Source organism: Naegleria lovaniensis (genome assembly GCF_003324165.1).
Source record: "Naegleria lovaniensis strain ATCC 30569 chromosome Unknown tig042, whole genome shotgun sequence".
Lineage (NCBI taxonomy): Eukaryota > Heterolobosea > Eutetramitea > Acrasida > Naegleriidae > Naegleria > Naegleria lovaniensis.
The window spans coordinates 70,366-91,453 of NW_025407863.1; the positions used below are offsets into that span (position 1 = coordinate 70,366).

At 36.3% G+C, this 21,088-nt stretch overlaps 11 protein-coding genes across 11 annotated transcripts; 5 read left to right on the plus strand and 6 right to left on the minus strand.

Moving 5' to 3' along the window:
* Positions 1-549: 549 nt before the first annotated feature.
* On the plus strand, positions 550-3,576 carry C9374_010242 (uncharacterized protein; the record flags this gene model as incomplete). Its single annotated transcript, XM_044685765.1, has 1 exon — positions 550-3,576. The coding sequence occupies one exon, from the start codon at positions 550-552 to the stop codon at positions 3,574-3,576; it is 3,027 nt and encodes a 1,008-aa protein (XP_044544042.1).
* A 166-nt stretch (positions 3,577-3,742) lies between these two features.
* On the minus strand, positions 3,743-4,339 carry C9374_010243 (uncharacterized protein; the record flags this gene model as incomplete). Its single annotated transcript, XM_044685766.1, has 1 exon — positions 3,743-4,339. The coding sequence occupies one exon, from the start codon at positions 4,337-4,339 to the stop codon at positions 3,743-3,745; it is 597 nt and encodes a 198-aa protein (XP_044544043.1).
* A 239-nt stretch (positions 4,340-4,578) lies between these two features.
* Positions 4,579-5,964, plus strand: C9374_010244 (uncharacterized protein; the record flags this gene model as incomplete). The annotated part of the gene is made up of 1 exon (XM_044685767.1): positions 4,579-5,964. The coding sequence occupies one exon, from the start codon at positions 4,579-4,581 to the stop codon at positions 5,962-5,964; it is 1,386 nt and encodes a 461-aa protein (XP_044544044.1).
* Positions 5,965-6,026: 62 nt separating this feature from the next.
* On the minus strand, positions 6,027-6,899 carry C9374_010245 (uncharacterized protein; the record flags this gene model as incomplete). The annotated part of the gene is made up of 2 exons (XM_044685768.1): positions 6,027-6,095; positions 6,234-6,899. 2 exons carry the CDS (start codon positions 6,897-6,899, stop codon positions 6,027-6,029), a joined length of 735 nt encoding a protein of 244 aa, XP_044544045.1.
* A 436-nt stretch (positions 6,900-7,335) lies between these two features.
* C9374_010246 (uncharacterized protein) lies at positions 7,336-8,223 on the plus strand (the record flags this gene model as incomplete). The annotated part of the gene is made up of 1 exon (XM_044685769.1): positions 7,336-8,223. The coding sequence occupies one exon, from the start codon at positions 7,336-7,338 to the stop codon at positions 8,221-8,223; it is 888 nt and encodes a 295-aa protein (XP_044544046.1).
* A 241-nt stretch (positions 8,224-8,464) lies between these two features.
* C9374_010247 (uncharacterized protein) lies at positions 8,465-9,046 on the minus strand (the record flags this gene model as incomplete). Its single annotated transcript, XM_044685770.1, has 1 exon — positions 8,465-9,046. The coding sequence occupies one exon, from the start codon at positions 9,044-9,046 to the stop codon at positions 8,465-8,467; it is 582 nt and encodes a 193-aa protein (XP_044544047.1).
* Positions 9,047-9,194: 148 nt separating this feature from the next.
* On the minus strand, positions 9,195-13,424 carry C9374_010248 (uncharacterized protein; the record flags this gene model as incomplete). The annotated part of the gene is made up of 1 exon (XM_044685771.1): positions 9,195-13,424. One exon carries the CDS (start codon positions 13,422-13,424, stop codon positions 9,195-9,197), a length of 4,230 nt encoding a protein of 1,409 aa, XP_044544048.1.
* A 256-nt stretch (positions 13,425-13,680) lies between these two features.
* Positions 13,681-14,405, plus strand: C9374_010249 (uncharacterized protein; the record flags this gene model as incomplete). Its single annotated transcript, XM_044685772.1, has 2 exons — positions 13,681-14,140; positions 14,197-14,405. 2 exons carry the CDS (start codon positions 13,681-13,683, stop codon positions 14,403-14,405), a joined length of 669 nt encoding a protein of 222 aa, XP_044544049.1.
* A 171-nt stretch (positions 14,406-14,576) lies between these two features.
* Positions 14,577-17,167, minus strand: C9374_010250 (uncharacterized protein; the record flags this gene model as incomplete). The annotated part of the gene is made up of 2 exons (XM_044685774.1): positions 14,577-15,950; positions 15,998-17,167. 2 exons carry the CDS (start codon positions 17,165-17,167, stop codon positions 14,577-14,579), a joined length of 2,544 nt encoding a protein of 847 aa, XP_044544050.1.
* Positions 17,168-17,341: 174 nt separating this feature from the next.
* On the minus strand, positions 17,342-18,264 carry C9374_010251 (uncharacterized protein; the record flags this gene model as incomplete). The annotated part of the gene is made up of 3 exons (XM_044685775.1): positions 17,342-17,451; positions 17,525-17,963; positions 18,025-18,264. 3 exons carry the CDS (start codon positions 18,262-18,264, stop codon positions 17,342-17,344), a joined length of 789 nt encoding a protein of 262 aa, XP_044544051.1.
* A 102-nt stretch (positions 18,265-18,366) lies between these two features.
* On the plus strand, positions 18,367-20,995 carry C9374_010252 (uncharacterized protein; the record flags this gene model as incomplete). Its single annotated transcript, XM_044685776.1, has 3 exons — positions 18,367-18,853; positions 18,905-18,972; positions 19,064-20,995. 3 exons carry the CDS (start codon positions 18,367-18,369, stop codon positions 20,993-20,995), a joined length of 2,487 nt encoding a protein of 828 aa, XP_044544052.1.
* Between the last annotated feature and the right edge of the window lie 93 nt (positions 20,996-21,088).

Consider the following 21,088-nt stretch of genomic DNA (forward strand, 5'->3'; position numbering starts at 1 on the left):
ATGTTATCAGGTGTACAATCATTTGGTTCTAACAAACAATTCCTTAAGGGAGAAAAGGCTTTGACAAAGCTCAAAAAAAATGTCTCAAATCCACCGAGGCTCTCCTACCACAATGAAGTTTGGTCAACTGCATCAAGGCTTGAAAGCAATTGAACCAACTTTGAGTCATTCTTGCGATCTATTTGCAGAGGACCTTGGTAAGTACATCATCAATGCCCGAATTCAATCTAATGTGGTCGTAAATAGATCTTCAAGGACCCCTCAAATTATTTGAAGAAATTACTCCTTCCCAAGAAGAGTTTTCGGGGCATTCCTCATTACTCAACTATATTAATTTGCTTGAAAGCTTTAAAGCGAATCTTCTTCAGATCATCCCCCCAACAGGGCCGTTATCAAAAATTTGTTGTCATAACGATACCTTGATACAGCAGCTGCCAAACCACCAACCCCTTTCTGAATCACTCTAAAAAATGAATTCAACCCTTTCCTTCCCTCTTCTGCACAATGTTTTTTCCATGACTTGCTCATGATTCATTCTAGCCCGCAGCAATGGATCATGCATTGACTCGTGATGATACAACGATGGCCAATGATTTGGTTCATTCCATGTCAATGCTTTGTAATCACCAAAATATTGGATCCAAAACCATTCAACAAGAACAAGCACTTTCCGATGTTCAATTCAATTTTTCTGCAACGATCAAGGATCACATTTTCGTTGATATTAATTCTGATTGTGGAATTTGTTTATTGCCTCTCTATGATGACACTCCAGTTTACAAGTTAGAGAAATGTGATCACGTATTTCATCTCACATGCGTCTATCGATGTCTTGAAAGTAGAAACATTCCTAACAATTGTGTCAAGTGTTATTCATCAATATCTAGAGAAGAAGAAAAGAAAGTTAAATTAATTTACAAAGATGAAGTTCGATCAAGGAGACTCGCCAAAAGAGCTTCCAATAATCGTCATACAGAAGATTCCAAAACCAACCATGAAATACAAAATGCAACAGAAGATTCCAAAGCAACAACCATAGTTGCAACTGAGAGAAAGGTTTCTTTCTCTCTACCCCATGTCATCAATGACAAACTGACCATTACCAATTATGGATACTTTTTAAATTTCGACACTAGATATCCTGTTCATTACAAATGTACATCATGGTTGCACGAGTCTTATCAATTTTATTGTGAAATTGAATCTAATCCATCATACCAACAAGAAGGTGATGCTGTCTATGTATTTAAGGCACGGTGTGATGATCCACCCATTGACGTGGAAGCATTCACACAAAGTGAATTGTCCAAGAAAATTGAACAACATCTTCCACATTCGACCAACAATAGAAGAAAGAAAACAGTTGTAAATGTTTCACAATTATTTGGACTTCAGAATAGGAAGGTGAAAGCAGTGTTGGAACAATTGAGACAAGTGCCTTCTCATGAAGCATGTCATGACCAAGAAGTCTTTGAAGCAACAAGAGTCGTCGTCAGGAGTGCGGCGACCACTCAAGAACACTGCTTGGATTCCTCTCTTGAGCACAACCACATTGATAAATCAGACCATGACAACATTAGAGCTACCGTGGGACATCAACATCCACAGACCCTTCAAGTTTTAGAAAATCATTCAACATTGAAAAGAAAACAAATGTGTGAAGAAGAGGATCATAGACTCTCTCTCGTACGACTCGATACTACTACTACTACTTGTCAGGACTCGTTAAAGAAAAAGAGAAAGATGTACCTATTCGAACCAGGAAGAACGTTATTTAGTGAGAATTTTTCATCAGCGTTCATGACAAGCATGAATCATTGCATCATTACAACAAGTTTCAACCAATTTACCGATATATCTTTCAAGCATTGGAGTGAGCAAATATCTACGATTACGACGACGCACAAGGATATCTTGACTCTGGTGAAGAACTTTTTAATTGACCAGTATCATTTGACATCATCTCCCATTTTTGTGAATTCTCCTCGTTATCAGTCCATCCAATCACTCGAGAGTATTTCAGAACGTGATTTCAAGACAATAGCCAACATTTACATGTATACATGTCATTTCAATGAGTTTCAATCCATCATCAACAATGATTATTGTACCTTGTATGATATTTTCATGTGTTCGGAATCTTCCATGTCTCTTCATTGTGTGATGCAAGTGTATGAATTGTTTTGTACTCTCTCTCAACAGAATGCTGCACTCCAAAGTGATATTATTTATTCATGTTTGAAAACTCAAATCGAACATGATGAATCTATGGATCTATTGAGTATGGTGAATGTATTCTACAAGATATTTCAAAGAAAATTGTATTCCAACGAAGAACTTGTACATGCATGTCGTTCCATTGTTTCATGGTCATGCAAGTTCTTCAGACCATCTCATCCTGTTGTTGCAAGTTGGGATAACCACTCAACGTTGAGTCATGTACAGAGTAATTCCACCACACCTTGTTGCAACCAAGAACCATCTTTTTGCATGAATAGCATGACCACAGCTACTACTTTCGATGGTAGAGAAATAACTGCATGCGAGAAACATGTATTGTATGGACTGTACATACTTGCCAAAAGCATTGATTACTTTATCATGAAAAATTTGAATACTCAAACCATCTTGTTGAATCTTTCTGTAATCATTCAACATGCTCAACATGTAGTAGACTTGAAAGAGATTGGACAAGTCATTAGATCTTGTTGTATAGAGTTATCACCAAATCAGACGATTCATCACGACACGAATGAAAATCTTAATAGACTCAGAGTTGAGACCATGAAAGAATTAGTAACACCATCACACTCCATACGGCCAGATATTGAAACGCATTTAAGGAGTGAGATCTTACCATCATCCAACTCACAACCATCCCATGTACAATCATCCAACTCTCAACCATCTATTATACAATCATCCAACTTTCAACCATCCAATGTACAATCATCCAACTCACAATCCTCGAGGAAGGTATCAATGCCTCATGAAGAGACAAGTTTGAATTCTAAACATTCAAAAACTCACAACCTCACTACTTGTAGAAATCAAAATAATTCTGACCACTCGCCGCACTCCCTTTTTAATTCCAAACCATCGAGTAGTAATTACACAAAGACTAAATACAGAGTGGTGACCACTCAGAGCAATATGACATCTCCATTGGACACTAGTGATCATGCTGATACGAAACCATTGCTGATTGAAAATAACCATTCGAGTCAAGAAAGATTTTCTGGTACTACCAGCCATTTAAAATCTATTCAGTTCATGAATCATGAAACCTCTCAGTTGACATCTCTATCATCAGTATTTTCACAAGCAACAAAATCTCATCATTTGGATCACATGGATTTTTCACACGGTGAACAAAATGGAGATTTCATAGTGAATTCTAATGCACAAAATAATCGAATGGAAGAAGGTGAGGACGAAATTGCGAGTTTCCATTTTAGCTCTTCGTCTGGTTCCCTCATTTCAGAATTGAAAGGAAATGTTAGAATGAATCCTACAATAGTATTCCAATATTTCCATATTTTGAGTGAGTATCATCACAATGTGATGAGAATATAAGTGTCAATGGAAGGTTTACATCCATTGAGAGAGTAACACGAGAGAATATATAACGATCGATTGAGTTTTGAATATTTACTATATACTCTCTCCAATTCAACAACAATTCAACAACAACAACATTCTTTGAAGTACATCATGTATTCTTCTTTAAAGTTTCAAATATTCAGATCAATAACAATTCACATTCATACCACTTTTCTTGACCATGAACCACATTGGATTCACCATTCAATTTAAATCCTGCCTTTTCATAGAAATGAATTAAATGTTTCTTTGTAATGAGTAATACTTGATCACAAATATGATTCTCTCTCAAATAATTTAAATATAATTGTAACATGTGAAGACCTAATCCACAATTTCTAAATTCTTTTTTAATCACCACTGAATGAATACAGAGTGTCCTTCCATTTGGATCATTCACAGACATGCTGTCATGAGTGAGAGTGGAATGACTTGTTTTCGTTCCACATACAAATCCAATCAATTGTACTGGTTTGGAGGGATTTAAATCCGTCATGTTGGTGGTTTGTTGCGTTGTGTCCTGTGAACCAACATGAGGACGATCGAGAGTGTCCATTCGAAAATAGCCACGAAAAACATCATTGGCATGTAATAATCGATATTTTAATTTTTCATAGGTGGCAGCTTCATCTTCAGGATAGGATTCTTTTTCATAGGAATAAATTAAATCTAAATGATCGGAAATATTGACAGCTTGAATGAAACAATCTTCGTTTGAAACAATTTTTTGTGTCATTCTATCTTTTGTGATCCTTTTAATTTTTTTTGAAAACATCTTTCAAACAACAACAAAAAAATTCCATTCTCTCTCTAGCAGCCATAGAGACACGTGTTGTGCCAGACTGAGCCTTTTCCACCAAATTCTCTAGAGAGAAAGAATAATTCTTTATTTATCAAAACAAACACACCCATCCATCCGTAGGTCGTCCCATCATTCATCCTTCACCTCCTAGCATTAAAGTAAACCCAATGATCATGACGATCCAATTCATTTCCATCATCATCATCATTCTAATCTTGTTCACGACATCATCCTTCCATGCCACCACCACCTCCTCATCATCCACACTCATTCATCAAATTACAACCAAACAAGAATATCAATCTCTTCTCAAAGAATATCGTTCCACTCATCACATCATTACTCTTGCAACATTTACCAAAGAACAAGAAACATCTCATAAATGTCTTCATTGTAAACTCTATCGAGATTTACTTGTGAAATATGTTGAATCATTTCCAAAAGATATCAAAGGAATACTTGTTGAATTTACACCTCAATCTCAACAATTTTTAATTGAAACATTACAATTGACTCATTTACCAAGTATTAATATTCAATCTAAATTTAATGATTTAAAACCTTTGGATTGCAATTTGAGAGAAACACAAATGTGGGATTGTGTTAAAATGGCACTCAAAGATGATGAAGAATTGAGTTCGGAATTGAAAGATTTTATTGATCTTGAATATGTGAAGGAATTGTATACCAAATATCAATCTGAATTGGAAGTGGGTGATTCTGGTGGTAATGGTGGTAGTGGTGGTAGTGGTGGTACTTCTACTAGTAGTAGTAGTACTGCATCTCTCTTTTCCATGCTCTCTTCATTTTCCAAAATATTTTTAATTGGTTTTGTTATTGCTGGATTTATTATTGGTGTTTCAACATTACAAGGTTTATTACCATTTGGAAAATATGCTCTATTCATGTTATGTATATTTATTTATATTGTTTGTATGGCTGGAACTGTATTTAATGCAATTCAAAATCCTCCACCTTATCAATTTAATCCCTATGAAAAATCCATTACATTTTTCTATCCATCCATGAGAATGTCTTTTGCATTGGAAGGATATTTTGCAATGATTGTCATGGTAGTGTCAGCTTTTTATTTTATTGCCATTCCTTATAGTGGTCAAGAATTAAGAATGAAGAATGCAAAACAGGGTGGTGAGTCTTCTATTGCTACTACTTCTATTGCTACTACAGCAACAACAACAACAACAGCGACTACTACTACTCGAACGAGTTCTTCTACAAAGGATGGTACACTCTCTCGGAATAAGCGAAATGATAAAAAAAAGAATACTCCAGTCACTGCTAGTAGTAGTACCAGCTCCAACACAGGTCTTGTTGAAACCACAGAACCAGTCGATGAAGAATCTGAAAAATCCAACATGGAATCAAATACTACTACCAACTATTATTGGCAAATTATCAAAAGAACATTCTTTATTTGGGGATTCTTTTTCACTTTTTGGGCTGCCATGATCTTTTTCATGATCAAAACTAGTTTTTATCTATCAGAGACTCCGTATCATTTCATTGTTCAATTATTGTTAGAAATTTTTAACAAGTAAATGAATGCTGTTCAATAATTGTAAGGTCAATCCACAGTTACAGTCATGTTCTTTATTAAAGTTTACAATTCATCATCATGACTATATTGTACAACACTTAATAAACCTTGTTGTTGGAATGGATAAGGGTACTTCACGGAACATTCAAAAATGAAAGATGGAAGAACAACAACCAAAAAAATTTAAGAAAATATAAGAAAATATAAGAACATATAAGAACTAATTTTAACACACACCACACACGCACACCAATATGTATTCTCACTTACCTTTCCAAATAAATTTTCATGAGCTACCACTCCCAAATCATTTTTCAAAATTTGAGCAATTCTCTCAATATCTTGAGGTTGAGCATGAATACAACCATGACTGTTAGGCATTGGATGATAGCTTGACCATTCACCAGTGTGTAATAAAATTCCACTTCGAATCTTTGGATAAATATAGAAAGCATTGCCTTTAAGACCATAGACCGCTCTATTGACATCATAGGGACCATATTCTTTTGGATCATCCTCAGGTGTATTTAAATCAAAGGTGTATAATCCAGTAGGGGTGTTACCATCACTTGTAAATTCATTAAAGTTTTGTTGTCCATGTGTTCTACATGTAAAGAAATGTCTCTTATTACCAAATTTATCAAAAAGTGAACATGTTGTTTCAATACTACGATTGGAATATACTGGAACATGAACATAATACTTGTAAGGTTGTGGTAATTGAAGAGTTGAATTCATCCATTCTCCACCATGTCCACTTTCATTCAATTTTGAATTAAATTTCACATATTCATCTTTGTATTGATCATAAGAATAGAGTAAAAGTAAATGAAAAGCAGTTTGTGGTGTCAATTCATGTTTCAATGGAACTAGGTGTTGAGAGGCCATAAATTGAATTAAACAATCCAATGTTTGATCTGTGAATATTCCACTCATAAATTCTGTTGATTACCACCATATCGGGCATGACAATAAGAATGTCTCAATAAAAGTAATTGTAATAGAAATACATCTTTACCCTTATCAGAGAGAGTGAGAGGACGAGTGAATGGATAAATTGGAAATTGTAATAACATTGGATCTATCATTGAAATGGGTGATGAGTGTGGAGGTGGTGATGATCGTTGAGTGTTCATGGAATTCATTGTGAAATGAGAATGACCTTGATTTTTTCGATCATTGACCATATGATTCAAAGGTTTGGCTATCATGACCGTCATGGCTAGAATATTCGAGCATGGCGATAATGCGACGAGTAGTAGTAGTACCAGTGTACACCAAAGAACACCATGAATTGCATTTTTTTCATTGATGAATTTGTTTCGTCATGATTATGATATTCAATAAATACCGATTGATTCCGCCTCAAAAAATGTTCTCGTCGTTGGTGGCGCAATCACAGGTTGATGACTCTGCCTCATCGAGATGTCCTCGTCATTCCTCTCCGAATCATCATCATTCACCACTCTTCACAAGAACACCAACAAGGAATCAAGGTTGTACCTCTTGTTGTACTCTTTTCAATACTACTACTTCCAATCATGATGATGATCAATATACTACTACTACTACTAGTACTACTGCTTCCTTGAAAAGTCCAATGTCTCGTGGTGGAGGTGGTTGTGGTTGTGGTGCATTGAAAAATAATACCACCCCTTCTCCTACTCTTCATTCATCCAATAATGTCAATAACAATTGTTATTCAAATCATCACACATGGATTTCATCTCGTACTTTGAATGCAGGTCAAGATTTTTATGATCCATCTTTATCCATGCAAACAACATCAAAATTTAAATATGGACCATATTTAACACATCAAGAATATCAAGTGGAAGGATATTCTACAACCATTGAAGAATTAAACAAATTACAAAAATATTGTGAAGAATCTCCACAAGAAACGATTGAAAAAACACTCTATTTAAAAGAATTAATCATGAATAGTGAAAAGAGAATATCAAATGAAAAGTCATCGAATAGTTCATCTATGAATGATCATTTCGAAAGAATGAGTCCTCCAAAGTTAGAAAATTGTGAATTATTAATCTCTACTCCATCATCAATGAAAACTCCTCAAAATAGTAATCATCAATTATTTGAGAAACAATTTTCAAATCAATACAATGTAACAATGATGAAACATTGGAGGCATCACTATGGAGGTCTCAAAGAGAATATTATTCTATTTTTAATTGGATTGATATTTGTGTTATTGTATATCTTGGTGGTTCATTATTTATTGAACTATGGATCGTGAACAAGTTTTAAGGTTCATTCATGAACGTACAATAATTGAATACTATTAAATACTTTAAATGGACAGGTCGAATGAATGGTAGATAGACTTTGCATGGATTTGGAAAATGAGCTCAATTTGACCACTTCAAAGACTTTTCAAGTTTATAACACATTACGCACCGTGTGACATTGGATAAATTTCAGTAACAAGAAAATATTTTCTCATTCGTTGCATATGGTCTGCTGCATGTAACAAGAGTTTATTCTAACATGGCATCAAAATCATCATAGGTTTCATTGAATTTCTGAATGGTTGTCTTAATCTTGGATTTGTTGGTCCAAGTTATAAAATCTTCTAAATTTCTAGAAACAAGAAAGGCTTCATCTCTCACCACTTCAGGACCAATTCGAATATGTCCATGTTGAATGTACATGTTCGCCAATCGAACACTCTCTGCAAAATGTAACACCTTTAACAAGTACGATATTCTTCTTCTACACAGACGACCAACAGTTATTTTGTTCAAGGTTTCAATTTCAGCTTCAGAATCTAAAATTCCCATATCAAATAATTTTTTTCCGAGCATGACGAGTTGATTCACTTTAAAATCTCTATAGAGTTTGTCATCTAATTGTTTGATGTTATTGATAGTGTTGTTAATTTGTGTTGCAATTCGTTGATAATTGAAAAATTCTTTTTGATCACGCAATTGATATTTTTGAATAGTTTTTAAAATATATTCTTTATATTCGGGAGTAACACCATCCGATTTCCAATTCAAAAAATCAACTTTTTTGAGAAGTTTTTGTTCGTGATGTTTTAATTCTCTGACTTTGGGCATGTGTGGAAGGCGATCCGATGAGTGAGTGAGAATAACGATGAGCAAGCAAATGAATTCAATTTTTTTTTGAATGAAAATTGTTTTTATGATGATTCAAATTCTTTGAAGATGTGAGCATGACCACAACCAATGTATTCATGAATTTATATTAATACATGTTGCTGGTTGGTGGTGGTGGTTGTGAACTTGTCATTCCAACTGTGCTTGTACTACTCGTTGAAGGAGGAGGTATGGACATGCTAAAGTCCGTTGTTGTGGATGGCATTTCATAACCACCTCCAGTGGTGGTTGGGGTGTGTTGTGGCATGAAATACGAATTTGTGAAAGTAGTACTCATACTCATGGATGGTGGTGGAGGAGTAGAAGAGTGACTCATCATCATGGGTGGTGGAGTTGATGAACTAGAAGGCATGGTCATCGAAGAAGTGTTCATACCAGCATGAGGATGACCACCACCACTAAACATATTCACATACCGTGATGCTCCACCACGTAATTGGGAAGCAGCAGATTGCAAATTGTTCGAAGGAATGGATGCAAGAGTAGGTGGTGGTGCAGTCACTTGTTCAACCACTTCATTTTCTTGTCCTTTTCTGACCCATCTCTTTTTATCTTCATCATAATAGAATTCATTCTTTCTACCAATATTGGCTTCTTTTTTACCAGAGGATGATTTTGAAGAGGATCCTCCCCACCATCCTTTAAACCAAGATGAAACTCCACTACTGCCACTATTATTGGATGCATTTTGGTCTGCGTGTGACGATGGAGGTGGTGGTGTTTGTGAGGTCTGATGTAAGGATGGAGGTGGTGGTGTCAAAGTGTGTGATTGAGTCGGTGGAGGAGTATAACTGGCTGGTCGTGTGTGTAGCATAGTGTTGTTTGGTTGATGATGAAGATGTGAGGAGGTCATGCTTCCCATGCCCGGCATTGCCATCATGATACCACCATTATTATTATTCACAGCAATGTTTGGCATGGACATGGAATGACCCATGGGTTGTGAAAGGTTGGCTGTGGGTGATGATTCTTCAGAATCTGTTCCATGAATAATGCTTTCAAGACCTCTCATGAACCATCCAGTCACTCCACCTCCACTCGTTTGTTTCTTTGACGATGCACTCAATGATGAAACTGGAGCACCAGTGAGTTTGGATGACTCTTGAATTCTTAATTTCAATTCTTGAAGGTGCAACTTGAATGAAATTCCAAATCTCACATTTTGTTGTGTCTTTTTAACCACATCAATCAAATAATCACAACATTCGTTGGCTTTATCCAAATATCCAAACTCTGCCAAATAATATGCATAAATTAATTTGTAAGATAATAGAGTAGAATTCATCAACAAGGAAACTGGAGGAATTTGTTGTGAATCATTTTGTAAACTTGATAAAATATTTCTTGTCATGATGGACTTTAAGAGTTCAAACACTTCAGTCAACTGCATACTCTCATCAGAAATATAGTGTCTAATATCTCGCTTGTTATCACCTGCAATAAGAAGAACTCTTCTGTTCACAATAGAAGTAGAGGCAATCATGTTGGTAATTAATTGTTGATTCACTTGAGTTTGTGATTGAGGTGTGGATCTTCCTGGTGACGCCAATGATGATGGTGGTTGAGTCATGGCAAAAGCAGATATCAATGTAGCAATATCTCCCAATACATAACAAAAGTGTGATTGTGGTACTTGATAACCATCTTTCCATAACACATCTCCTAACTTTTCAATAGCTGCCTGAGATACCTTTCCTTGTCTATTATTGAACAAAATTGATAAGTTTTGAATCCATTGAGAACATAGTTTTTCAATCTGTTGTTGCTGATCTTGAGAAGATTGTGAAGAATATTGGTTTCCGTATTGATCAGTGCTAACAATGGAATTAGATTCAAATGCATCTAATGGTTTGCCTGCAAATGTACAATAAAGAGTACGTAGAGGCGTTCCTGGGTTCAATGCGCTCAATGCAAAATTTGATACTACCGATTGATACGTCTGTTTGTCAACCATACTACTCAAAAGTATGGCGTGAGTCCACATCTTGTTACTCTGAGCATATTGACAAGCTTGTTTGATTTGTCCATTGATTAACATGTTTTGTAATGCAATCACTTGTTCTGGTTGAACATCTACTGATGTAGAACTTGAGGTAACAACAACGTCATCCATTGGAGTTGTTGAGCTGGAACAAAGTACGGTCAAAAGAGCATTAATGTCGTTTGAGATCATTCCAATATTTCCATTGACGTTCTTTGCAACAATTTTGATTAGTTCCCAAAGCATCTTTTCTCCCACCACTTGATCATCTGATTGTTGGAATAAAATTTGTTGTTTTTCATAAATCTTCAAATTCATGTACTTGATGAGATGATCCAAAATGGTACTGTTGTTAGAATCATTGTCAAATTGTTGAGAGATGTTACCAATTGGATAATCTTCCAAGGACTTGACCATTGGACAAGCAATTCTGAGGACTTGACTCAATTTGTGAACTTTCACAGTACCTGGATAGTAAAATCCACCTTGTGATTCTTGACTTGTCTGATCACCATGAAAATTTGTTGGTGATCTATTTCCAGCTAAAAATGTATTAGCGCTTGTGTGTAGTGGAGCCTTTCGTTGAGCAGTTGGGAATGATGTGATTATTTTACCTCCAAAAGTAAAAGTAAAAATTGGTCTTGGATGTTTCATACGTAATTCATATTCTTGTTGTAATTGCTGCTTTGAAAGCAATAAGTTTTGTTGATAGCTTGGGGACATGGCTCTTTGCGAATGGTACATCATTTGTGGATTATTCATACCCATCATCATGGACATGGTTGGATATTGTTGTTGTTGTGGGTTATTCATCATTCCGAATTGGTTCGTGTGCATTTGAAGGTTATTAGTCATTCCTCCCATCATTGTAGATGGATCATAGGATGTATTAAATGTGGAAGAAGTCATTCCATATTGTGGAGATGAAGGTGGCATGTGTGTGTTATATTGTGATTGATTGAGCATGTTCATTCCACTGTTATTGTTGCTTGAAAATTGAGAATTATTCATGGAAGCATGTCCTGTCATGATTCTTGACGTAGCAATACCATCCATTACAGCCCCACTTTGATTCAATAAATTAGTTGGTGAAACGCTATTACGTCCTTGTTGGTAGGATGATGGATACATTGTGCCTTGATGTTGTTGGTTCATCGTGTTGGATGGTGGTAGGTTGTTGAATTGATAATTTTCTTGAGCTGAATTGTTTGGAAATGATGATGAAGGATGTGTCATTCCACCTCCCATCAAGGGAGGAGGTGTCATCATGTTTCTTGTATTCATACCAGTATTATTATTAAATGTAGAATTCATCATTGAATTTTGATTTCCGAATTGACCACTATTATTTGTCATCATATTTGTAGAGGGCATCATTCCACTATTGTTACTTGTTAAATTATGTTGGAAGGTATTCATCATTGGTGGAGGAGAAGACATCATACGTTGGTGAGGCATCGTTGCAGCAGAAGACATGTTGTTCAATGTTGTTGGAGGCATTCCATTGTTTAAGCCTGCTTGATTCGTCATGTTGGCTGGCATGTTACCAGTTGTATTCATCATATTACCACCACTACTAGGATTATTCATGGATAAATGGTGTGTGGTTGAGTTTGTCATGGTTGGATGTGGTGATGGTGGGGTGAAAACAGCATTGCTCGAGCCGCTACTACCACCAAAACTATTCACATATCGATTAGCTCCTCGATTCGAGGCTACCGAAGGCTTTGAGGTTGCACTGGTTGATGTTGCAGTAGTCAGTAGAGGAGGAGGAGGAGAGGACAATGGAGGAGGAGTTTTCTCATGATGATGGTCTTGTTGTTGTCCGAAAGAATTTGTGTCAAGATGAGGAGAGTGCATAGGAGGACTTGATGCGTCCTCTTTTTCTAAAGTTTGGTTCTTTGATGATAAGACTGATGGCAAAGTAGAGGGCATTAATTGTGTTTCAGCTACATTTGAAAATGTTGAATTTTCGTTCAATGGAATTTCCTTCATAAAAGGCTCGTTGTTGGAAGTTCCGAATAAATCATCATCCGTATTGTGAGTTGCAGACAATGAAGAATTGTGGCTATCAATGGTATTTTCGAGTGATTCAACTTGAGGTTCATCATTTACGATTTGAATGGTATCGGTAGGTATGGGTGATGATTTCTTTCCATCATCCTTACTATCCGATTCCTTGTTATCGTTCAAAGAAAGGTTTTCCAGTCCTGTGTCAGATCCCAAAAACGAGGAAAAATCCCCACTGGTTGAATCTCCAAAAAGATCATCGTCTTGTTGTTGGTTTGATGATTCAAACAAATTTTCTTGTGTATTGCTGCTATGCTCCGAATCCATTTGCACGCACCTTTGCCTGGTTGACGTATTTTTTTTTGGCTCATGACGTTGCAAAACGTTGCTGTTGTCTACTGGCCATGTTATCATGTACAACAGGAAGACTAACATTTCCAACTCATTTTGGTGCTCATTCTGTAAACATTCCAAAACGTTTCTATCAGGGGTTCCTCTAATTCCAATCCCCGATCGTTTGGAAATTCATCATCCACAACAAAAAAATTTCATCGAACCATTTACCCACTCACCTCTCTCAAACATGTACTACTCGAACTTGTTGGCTCAACAACCCTATCAACAACCAGCATCACCCTACTCTAACAACACTTCAATTTTTGAAGCAACTTCATCATCATCTCTGAAATTCGGTTCGGAATCTGCTTCTGAGCTCGTTCTTTCACAATATTCCCTCACAAAAGCCGACATTGATCAAACTTTATCTCAACTGAACTCGGTGTTGACTCCACATTACGAAATTAGTAAATCATACACCATTGCGTATCTGGTCATTATTAGCTTGAGTATTGGGCTTGCCTTGCCTACCATGGGGTTGTCTGTATTTCTCGTCATGTTTGTTTTGTTTATTCCATCTTTGCAACAGAGCAAAATGAATCAAAATCTCGAACAAGTGGTCAAACCAGCGCTCAGAGCGATCATCACCAAGGAGAATGAAACCAAATATCTTAGAAGAAATGTAGAAATGTTTTTAGAACACAAAGGTAAGTCGGGTCATCATCAATGTAATTTTCAGAGTTGAAACATTTCATTTTCACAGGCTTTATGGACATTGTTAATACTGGCCGATACATCACCCCAAAGTTGGAAAAGACGATCGAAATTTGTTTAAAGCCACTCCAAACGATTGCTGTCGTTCTTCCACAACAAAATGTAGCTCAAATACAACCAACAGTTCCTCAACAATTGATGCAACCATCTGAGCACAACTATCCCGTGCAACAAACTTTATCCGATGACCGTAAATAACTGAAGTCACATGTAACAGCTGGCACTTTGGGCGTGTCCCTAATGAGTTTGCGGATTGCACAGTAAACAATCAGTTATACCAGCACTTCTCAATTTTCGTACAACACTGAATCAACACAACAACAGACTCTTATTTGAAAACAAGTTTATTCGAACCCGGTTAAATTGCCTTCATTTTTCGTCTAGTTTCAGCAACCCAGTCCATTCTGACTCGTTCTTGAGCATCAAATCTTTGCAAAACTGGATCTTTTGGTTTACCAAGTTATCTTTCAAGCTAATTTCTTCAAACTTTGCCAAGGCTCCCCTAACATCGAGCTTATCAAGTAGAAGATGTATTCCTTGGTTGTAGATTGCCAAATCATGATCAAAGAAAATCTCTGCTTGTTTTGCAGGAATATCACACCGATCAACAAGAGCGTAAATAGGAATGAATGAATCTTTCCCTTTGACTGCAACATTGTCAACTCTTCTAAAGATCATTTCATCGAGCGTGATATCAGCAAAGTTCAAGCTCTTAAACAGTTCAAATTGGCGCTGCTCGCTTTTTGTAACTTGTAAGGCTCTTCCTTCAATTTCAAACATTTGAAATTGGCTAACAGTTTGATAAATTGGATCAGTAACAAGGATTTCTGTACCATATCGCTTGTTTAGGCCCTCTAGTCTAGAGGTTGTGTTTACGACGTCACCCAATATTGTGTATTGGAATCTGTTATTGCTACCAAAATTTCCTCTCTTGACCGGACCACAGTTCAAACCAATTCTGCACTCCAGTAAAGGCAAACCCTCTTGGCGCCATATTTTCCACATGGATTTAAGGAATCGTACGCTAGCAATTGCAACTTGACAAGCTGTTTTCATTTGATTTTGCATACCCCCTGCACCACATTCGTAAAAGGACATTACACAGTCTCCGATATACTTGTCAAGTACTGCTCCTCCATCAACTACTAAGCTTGATAATCCTTCAAACGCGTCGCTCATGACCCTAACTAGCTGATTAGGAGTTAATTTTTCGCTGTATGCAGTAAAATCCTTGATGTCCAAAAAAGAAACCACACATAGAATGTCTTCTAATCCAAGTACAGCTGTTTTCTTGTTCTGTATCACTTCTTGTGACACGCAAACTGGTACATATTTCGTAAACGAAGAAATGTTTGTGTGAATATTTCTGAAATTGTTTCGTATTGAGGCGACTTCAGAGCAGAAAGCTTTCATTTCTAAAGCTTGCAGCACTGCATCTGATTCGAGTTCTAGTTTCTTCAAATCAGAAAATCCTTTCGAGAGAAGGTTGATATGCTTAAAGAATATAAACCTGTAGCAAATCCAAACAATAGAGACACCTATTAATGACAAAATAGGAACTGCTATTACAACCAAAGCCATAAAAACAGTGTTCCAGGTTTCCACAGATGTTGCTTTACATAAAATAGTCCAATTAATACCGCTTTCAGAGCTAGGTAGAGCTGAATAATCTACAGATAAAATAGTGTCCAAATTTAAACGAGCTACTTTCCCAGTAAAACCTTCAATGAATGACGTGTCAATCTGTGAGTCATACGAGGCAATAGGAGATTTGTTCAATAAAGCTGTACATCCTGAATTGCAGAAAGTGATGGTGATGGTTTTAGCAGAGCTTCTAAATATCTCTTGCTCAACAAAATTCCAATACAGCCATAATCCGTTGAATTAAAAGAAAGCTTAACAGAAATGGCACCAATGTTATCAACACTAAAATATTCAAAAGCAAACGGAGACGTTAGCTTAGGTTGCAGAATGCTCGAAGCTTCATAACACATTGCTTCAAGACTTGAGGTTTCAATATTGGAGTGAGTTCTGGATGATTTTGGAGTCATCTCAACAGTGCTATTTGCCAACCATGAATAGAGGTCGAGTTCTGAATATTCCCTCCCGTAATTTTCTTTTCCGGTCAGTGATTTGATGTACATTTCTAACCAAAATAATGGTTCTGTTCTTGATGACGGAGTGATCGAGAGAAAGTCTCCCGACTTGTAGTATGAAACATAAATTCCATCCACCAAAGTGCCTAGAGACAGTGCTTTTTGTGTGATCAATGCTTGAATGGATCTAAGATGAGAATATGAACGTAAAGTTCCTATAGTATCAATAGTTGAAAGGGAGGTTTGTAAATCTTTGGCTTCTCGCGAAAGGCTTTTTAGGGTTTCTTGAATGGTCTTCGCGGTGGATAACGTATTGTCGAGTACTGATGCATTTCGATCTTTTTTCATCAAGGAAATATGTACTCCAAATGCTATTGCCCATATCGAAATAGAGGAAAAAGCAATAATGCACAGGGTAATAATCGTAGCAGTACATTGAAAAGATATCTTTGGCACCCAATTAGGATGTTTTTTCTTGCTTTCGAGTTCGGTTGGTCTTACTCCTATTGGAGTTATTGGTACAAAACTTTTGGATGATATAAGGCCTCTTCCAGTTACCGTGGATGATCGTTTCATTTTCGCCCTCTTGTTATTGAGGTTCGGCTTGCTTGTCTGTTTGGTTACACCGGCGGTCTTCGGTTGAAAAAGGCTTGATTGTGAGGATGATGAGCAATCAGACCGGAGAGTACGCTGAGATTCCTTTCTCTGTTTGAGAGGATTACTAATAACCTCAATTTGCTTTACTGAATTGGAATCATCTTCATCCGTTAGTTTTCTTGAGGAAGTCGAAGCTAACGAGGCTTGAGTCATCAACTTGGGATGCTGCTGCTGCTGTTGTTGTTGGCTTTGAGGTGTTTGTTCCATTCTGCGTTCGTCGCGTGCCAGAACTGAGAAATGAGTTCTGAAATTGCAAAAACTGCAGTTCTATTTTTTTTAGGCTTAAGGGCGCGACACATTTTGATGCACAGCAAACGAGCGCGCTGAGCAACTACTAGCAACTGCAAAAAAGCGAACTTACAACAAAAGGAAAGTCCTAGTTTAAAAAGTTACTGAACCGGTGTCCTGTTTTTGTTTTTTGGCCAAAACTAGTCCCGTTTCTAAGGTCGACCCTTTTTGTTTCGGTTTGGGGATTGGAGCACTCGGGTTTTCTGATTGCACAAAGTGATCAAGTGGTATGTTCATAGGGTATTTGAAAAGGCATTCGCGCAATTTCATACTTACCTTGCTCATAAAATCGTTGCAATATTTCAATTGCTTCTTGTTCAAATAAGCCATTTAGACACTCATAAGTGTACAAGCGGTTGTTGTTGATGATGAGGTTGGAATGATTGGTATCCTTTCCTGCATCTGCAGAATGAAGACACTCATTGAGGTTCGTCACTGTATCACCAACGTTGGGACAGTGCTTGAAAAAACATTGGTCACTTGGAATTCCATGACGATGAATATTAAGAACGGATCCACAACCACCAAAACGTTCATTCATACATCCACAAATTACTTTTCCAATTCTTAGCATGAGTAATGCACTTGCACACATCACACACGGCTCAACAGTGACATAGAGTGTACATTTTGAAAAGAATGAAGCATCGGTCAAGAGATGAGAAAAGTTTTTGAAAATGTCATCAAATGCTTCAAATTCTGCATGTCTTGTTGCCTATTCAATACGTGAATTTCACATGTGGATCAATAAATATTAGTGTGTTGATGACACTTACATTTTTTGTTTGATTGGTCTTGTTGTAACCTCGTCCAATGATATTATTTTCAAAGGTAATAACACAACCCACAGGAACTTCAAATTCAGTTAATGCTTTTTTAGCCATGTTTAAAGCCTCTTTCATAAATTGCTCATCTTGTATCGAGAAGGTATTGTTGTGTTGTGTTCGGAGAGAGCTCGTGATGTTTTGGTGTGAGTTGTTGTTGCTGGTACTGTGATGAGAAGAAGACCTATCCATTTTCGATATCGTTTTTTTAATAATTTTGAAAAATAATTTAAAAATATTCCTTGACGTCCTTGTGTTCGTTGCCTTTCTCTCAATCCAGCAACATCATTACCAATGGACACCACACTACGATACACAGGTCAGGTGATGAGTTTTTTCACTCGTAGAAATGAAACCAACGACAAGAAGAGAAAGAGTCTATTGTCGGGTCTTTTTGAAGATGATGATGATCATCATGAGGCTCCTACGAACAATAATAACACTGCGGACGCGATCCATTTGAGAGTTTCAACCAATTCCACTCGTGATAGAAGATCATCAACAGCTGGAAGTGAAGTTGAACATCACGGAATTGGATCTCCAACATCAATGATTGAAGGAAGTGGAGTGGTTGGTGAAGTAAACTTTGATGTCAATGACTTGGATATTACCAATGATGATTTTGAAGAACTGATTAGTGATTTGGATACAATTGATTTGAATGCTTTCCAACAAGACGAACTAGTACAGAAAGCTATTCAAGATGGAGTTGATTTGAGGGAGTATTCAAAGCACATTGAAGATGATTTGAGAAAAATTGAAACTCAATCCATCGATGACTGTATGTAATTTTAAATTGTATTTGTGAATTCTTTTGTGACACGATATTTAGATCTTGAAGAGAGCGAAAGACTTGCTGACCTACATGTTCAGTTACAACAATGTGATTCTGTGTTAGAGGTATGTTGTAATGAGAAGAATTCATAATTCGTGTGTGTATTATTGTGGTTTTTTTGAATATATGTCTACTATACTCTTTTAACAATAATAGAAAATGGAAAACATGTTACAAAATTTCCAAGGATCACTCGGAAATATTTCTGAAGAAATTAAAACTTTGAGAGATCAATCATTTACCATGAACATTAAAAAACGTAACAGAGAGTCCGCTCAACAAAAGCTTTCTGTATTTGTGGACAAACTCGTTGTCTCTCCTGATTTGACAAAGAAGATTTGCGACGAACCAGTGAATGATGCCTATTTAGAGCATCTTCTCGTATTAGATGAAAAGAAAGATTATATTACATTGATTCAAAATGATATTAAGAAACCAATCAGGGCATGTGATGATATGCTTCCTCTTTTAGATAGGCTATGTACAAAGGCAGTTTCAAAAGTTAGAACATATCTCTTACAACAGTTGAATGAATTGAAGAAGCCAAAAACAAATACTCAATTCATCAAACAGCTTCTTCTCAAGAAAAAGTATTACTACGATTTTGCAGCAAAACATTCTCCACAGACAGGAGAAGAACTTGGTGCCATTTATGAAGATATTATTGGGAAATACTATTTTAATAGTTTCAAAAACTATGTTGTGTCCCTTCTCAAGTTGGAACAGAAAGTAGGAACGAAACAAAGTCTCCTCGTTGAACCTACTGTATCTCTCTTAAATAATATCACAAATATTACAGTGATTAATCCACTTCAATATACAACAAATATGTTGGCATCCACTGTTGGGTTAGGAACACCAAATAAGAGCGGAGACGCAACAAAGGAAATGAATCGAACAGTGTTTACTCTATCAGATAGAGCACTAGTATTAGAAAATGCTACTGATTTGAATTCTCCCATAGTTGCAAGAGTTGCCATTGAACAAAACAAAAAATTCTTTATGGAAGAAATTTTCAGATCTGTTCACATCCTTTTAATTAACACAGCAACTAGCGAGTATATTTTCTCAGTTGATTTTTTCAATAATGACAAAATGTTTGATTCACTCTTCAGCAAATCTCTTCAATTTTTGAAAGACACATGGATTGGTTTCACTTCTACAACATTTGATTGCATAGGTTTAATGTTGATGATTCGATTGAATTTCATGTTTTCATCACTTATGGAAAAGAGAAACATGAAATGTTTGGATATTTATTTTGACGAAGTACACAAATTGTTAGTTCCAAAGTTTAACGAAATATTTGAAATGAATTTAAAGTCTGTTACAGAGACAAAACCAGAGCAATTAGTATCAAAAGAAAAGGATTCTCATACACTTGCTAAGCGTTATGCAGAGTTAGCTTGTTCCATTCACGCTCTCAATAGAGATAACCCTCCTAAATTTAAACAAGAAATTGAACACAAACTTGCGTCCCTTCGTGAGGCTGTCACCAAACAGTTGACTCTTGTTTCTGAAAAGATGTATGGCACCAAAGCAAAGAAAATTCAAGTTTTCCTCATCAATGCATATGATTTGATTCTCAATCACTTTATTCTCTCCAAGATTGATGTGAATGCTGATGGCACAGCAATTTCAAAATTGTTAAACATTCAGGTGAGCGCATATATTGAAGAGGAATTAACAGAATGTTATGCTGGTTTGATATCCTTTGTAAAACAAACAGAACCTAAATTAGGACATGTAAATAGCAAGAATGATGGGGATTCTAACAAGAATTTTATTCAAAACAGAACTAAGGTAGATGTTGCTGAAATGGAGAAACTTGCAAAAGATTTTGACAAGAATTGGAAGCAAGGTATTAGTCATATCAATTCCAATATTTTACAAAACTTTTCCAATTTCAACACTGGCAAGGAGATTTTGAATAAGACCTTCACACAGCTCTTACTTTATTATAGTAGATTTACGAATATTGTGGCTGCCTGTTATGGAGACAATCCACCATTCCGTTCTAGTCTCATTACACCAACCAAAATACAGTATGAATACAAGAAGTACATTCAAGATTTCAATAAAGATTAAGAGCATAATAATTATATAACATACACTCGACTCTTTCAACAATTGGAATGCAACCTCTTGTGCATCTTGTTTTCAAAAAGAGCGCGAACTCCT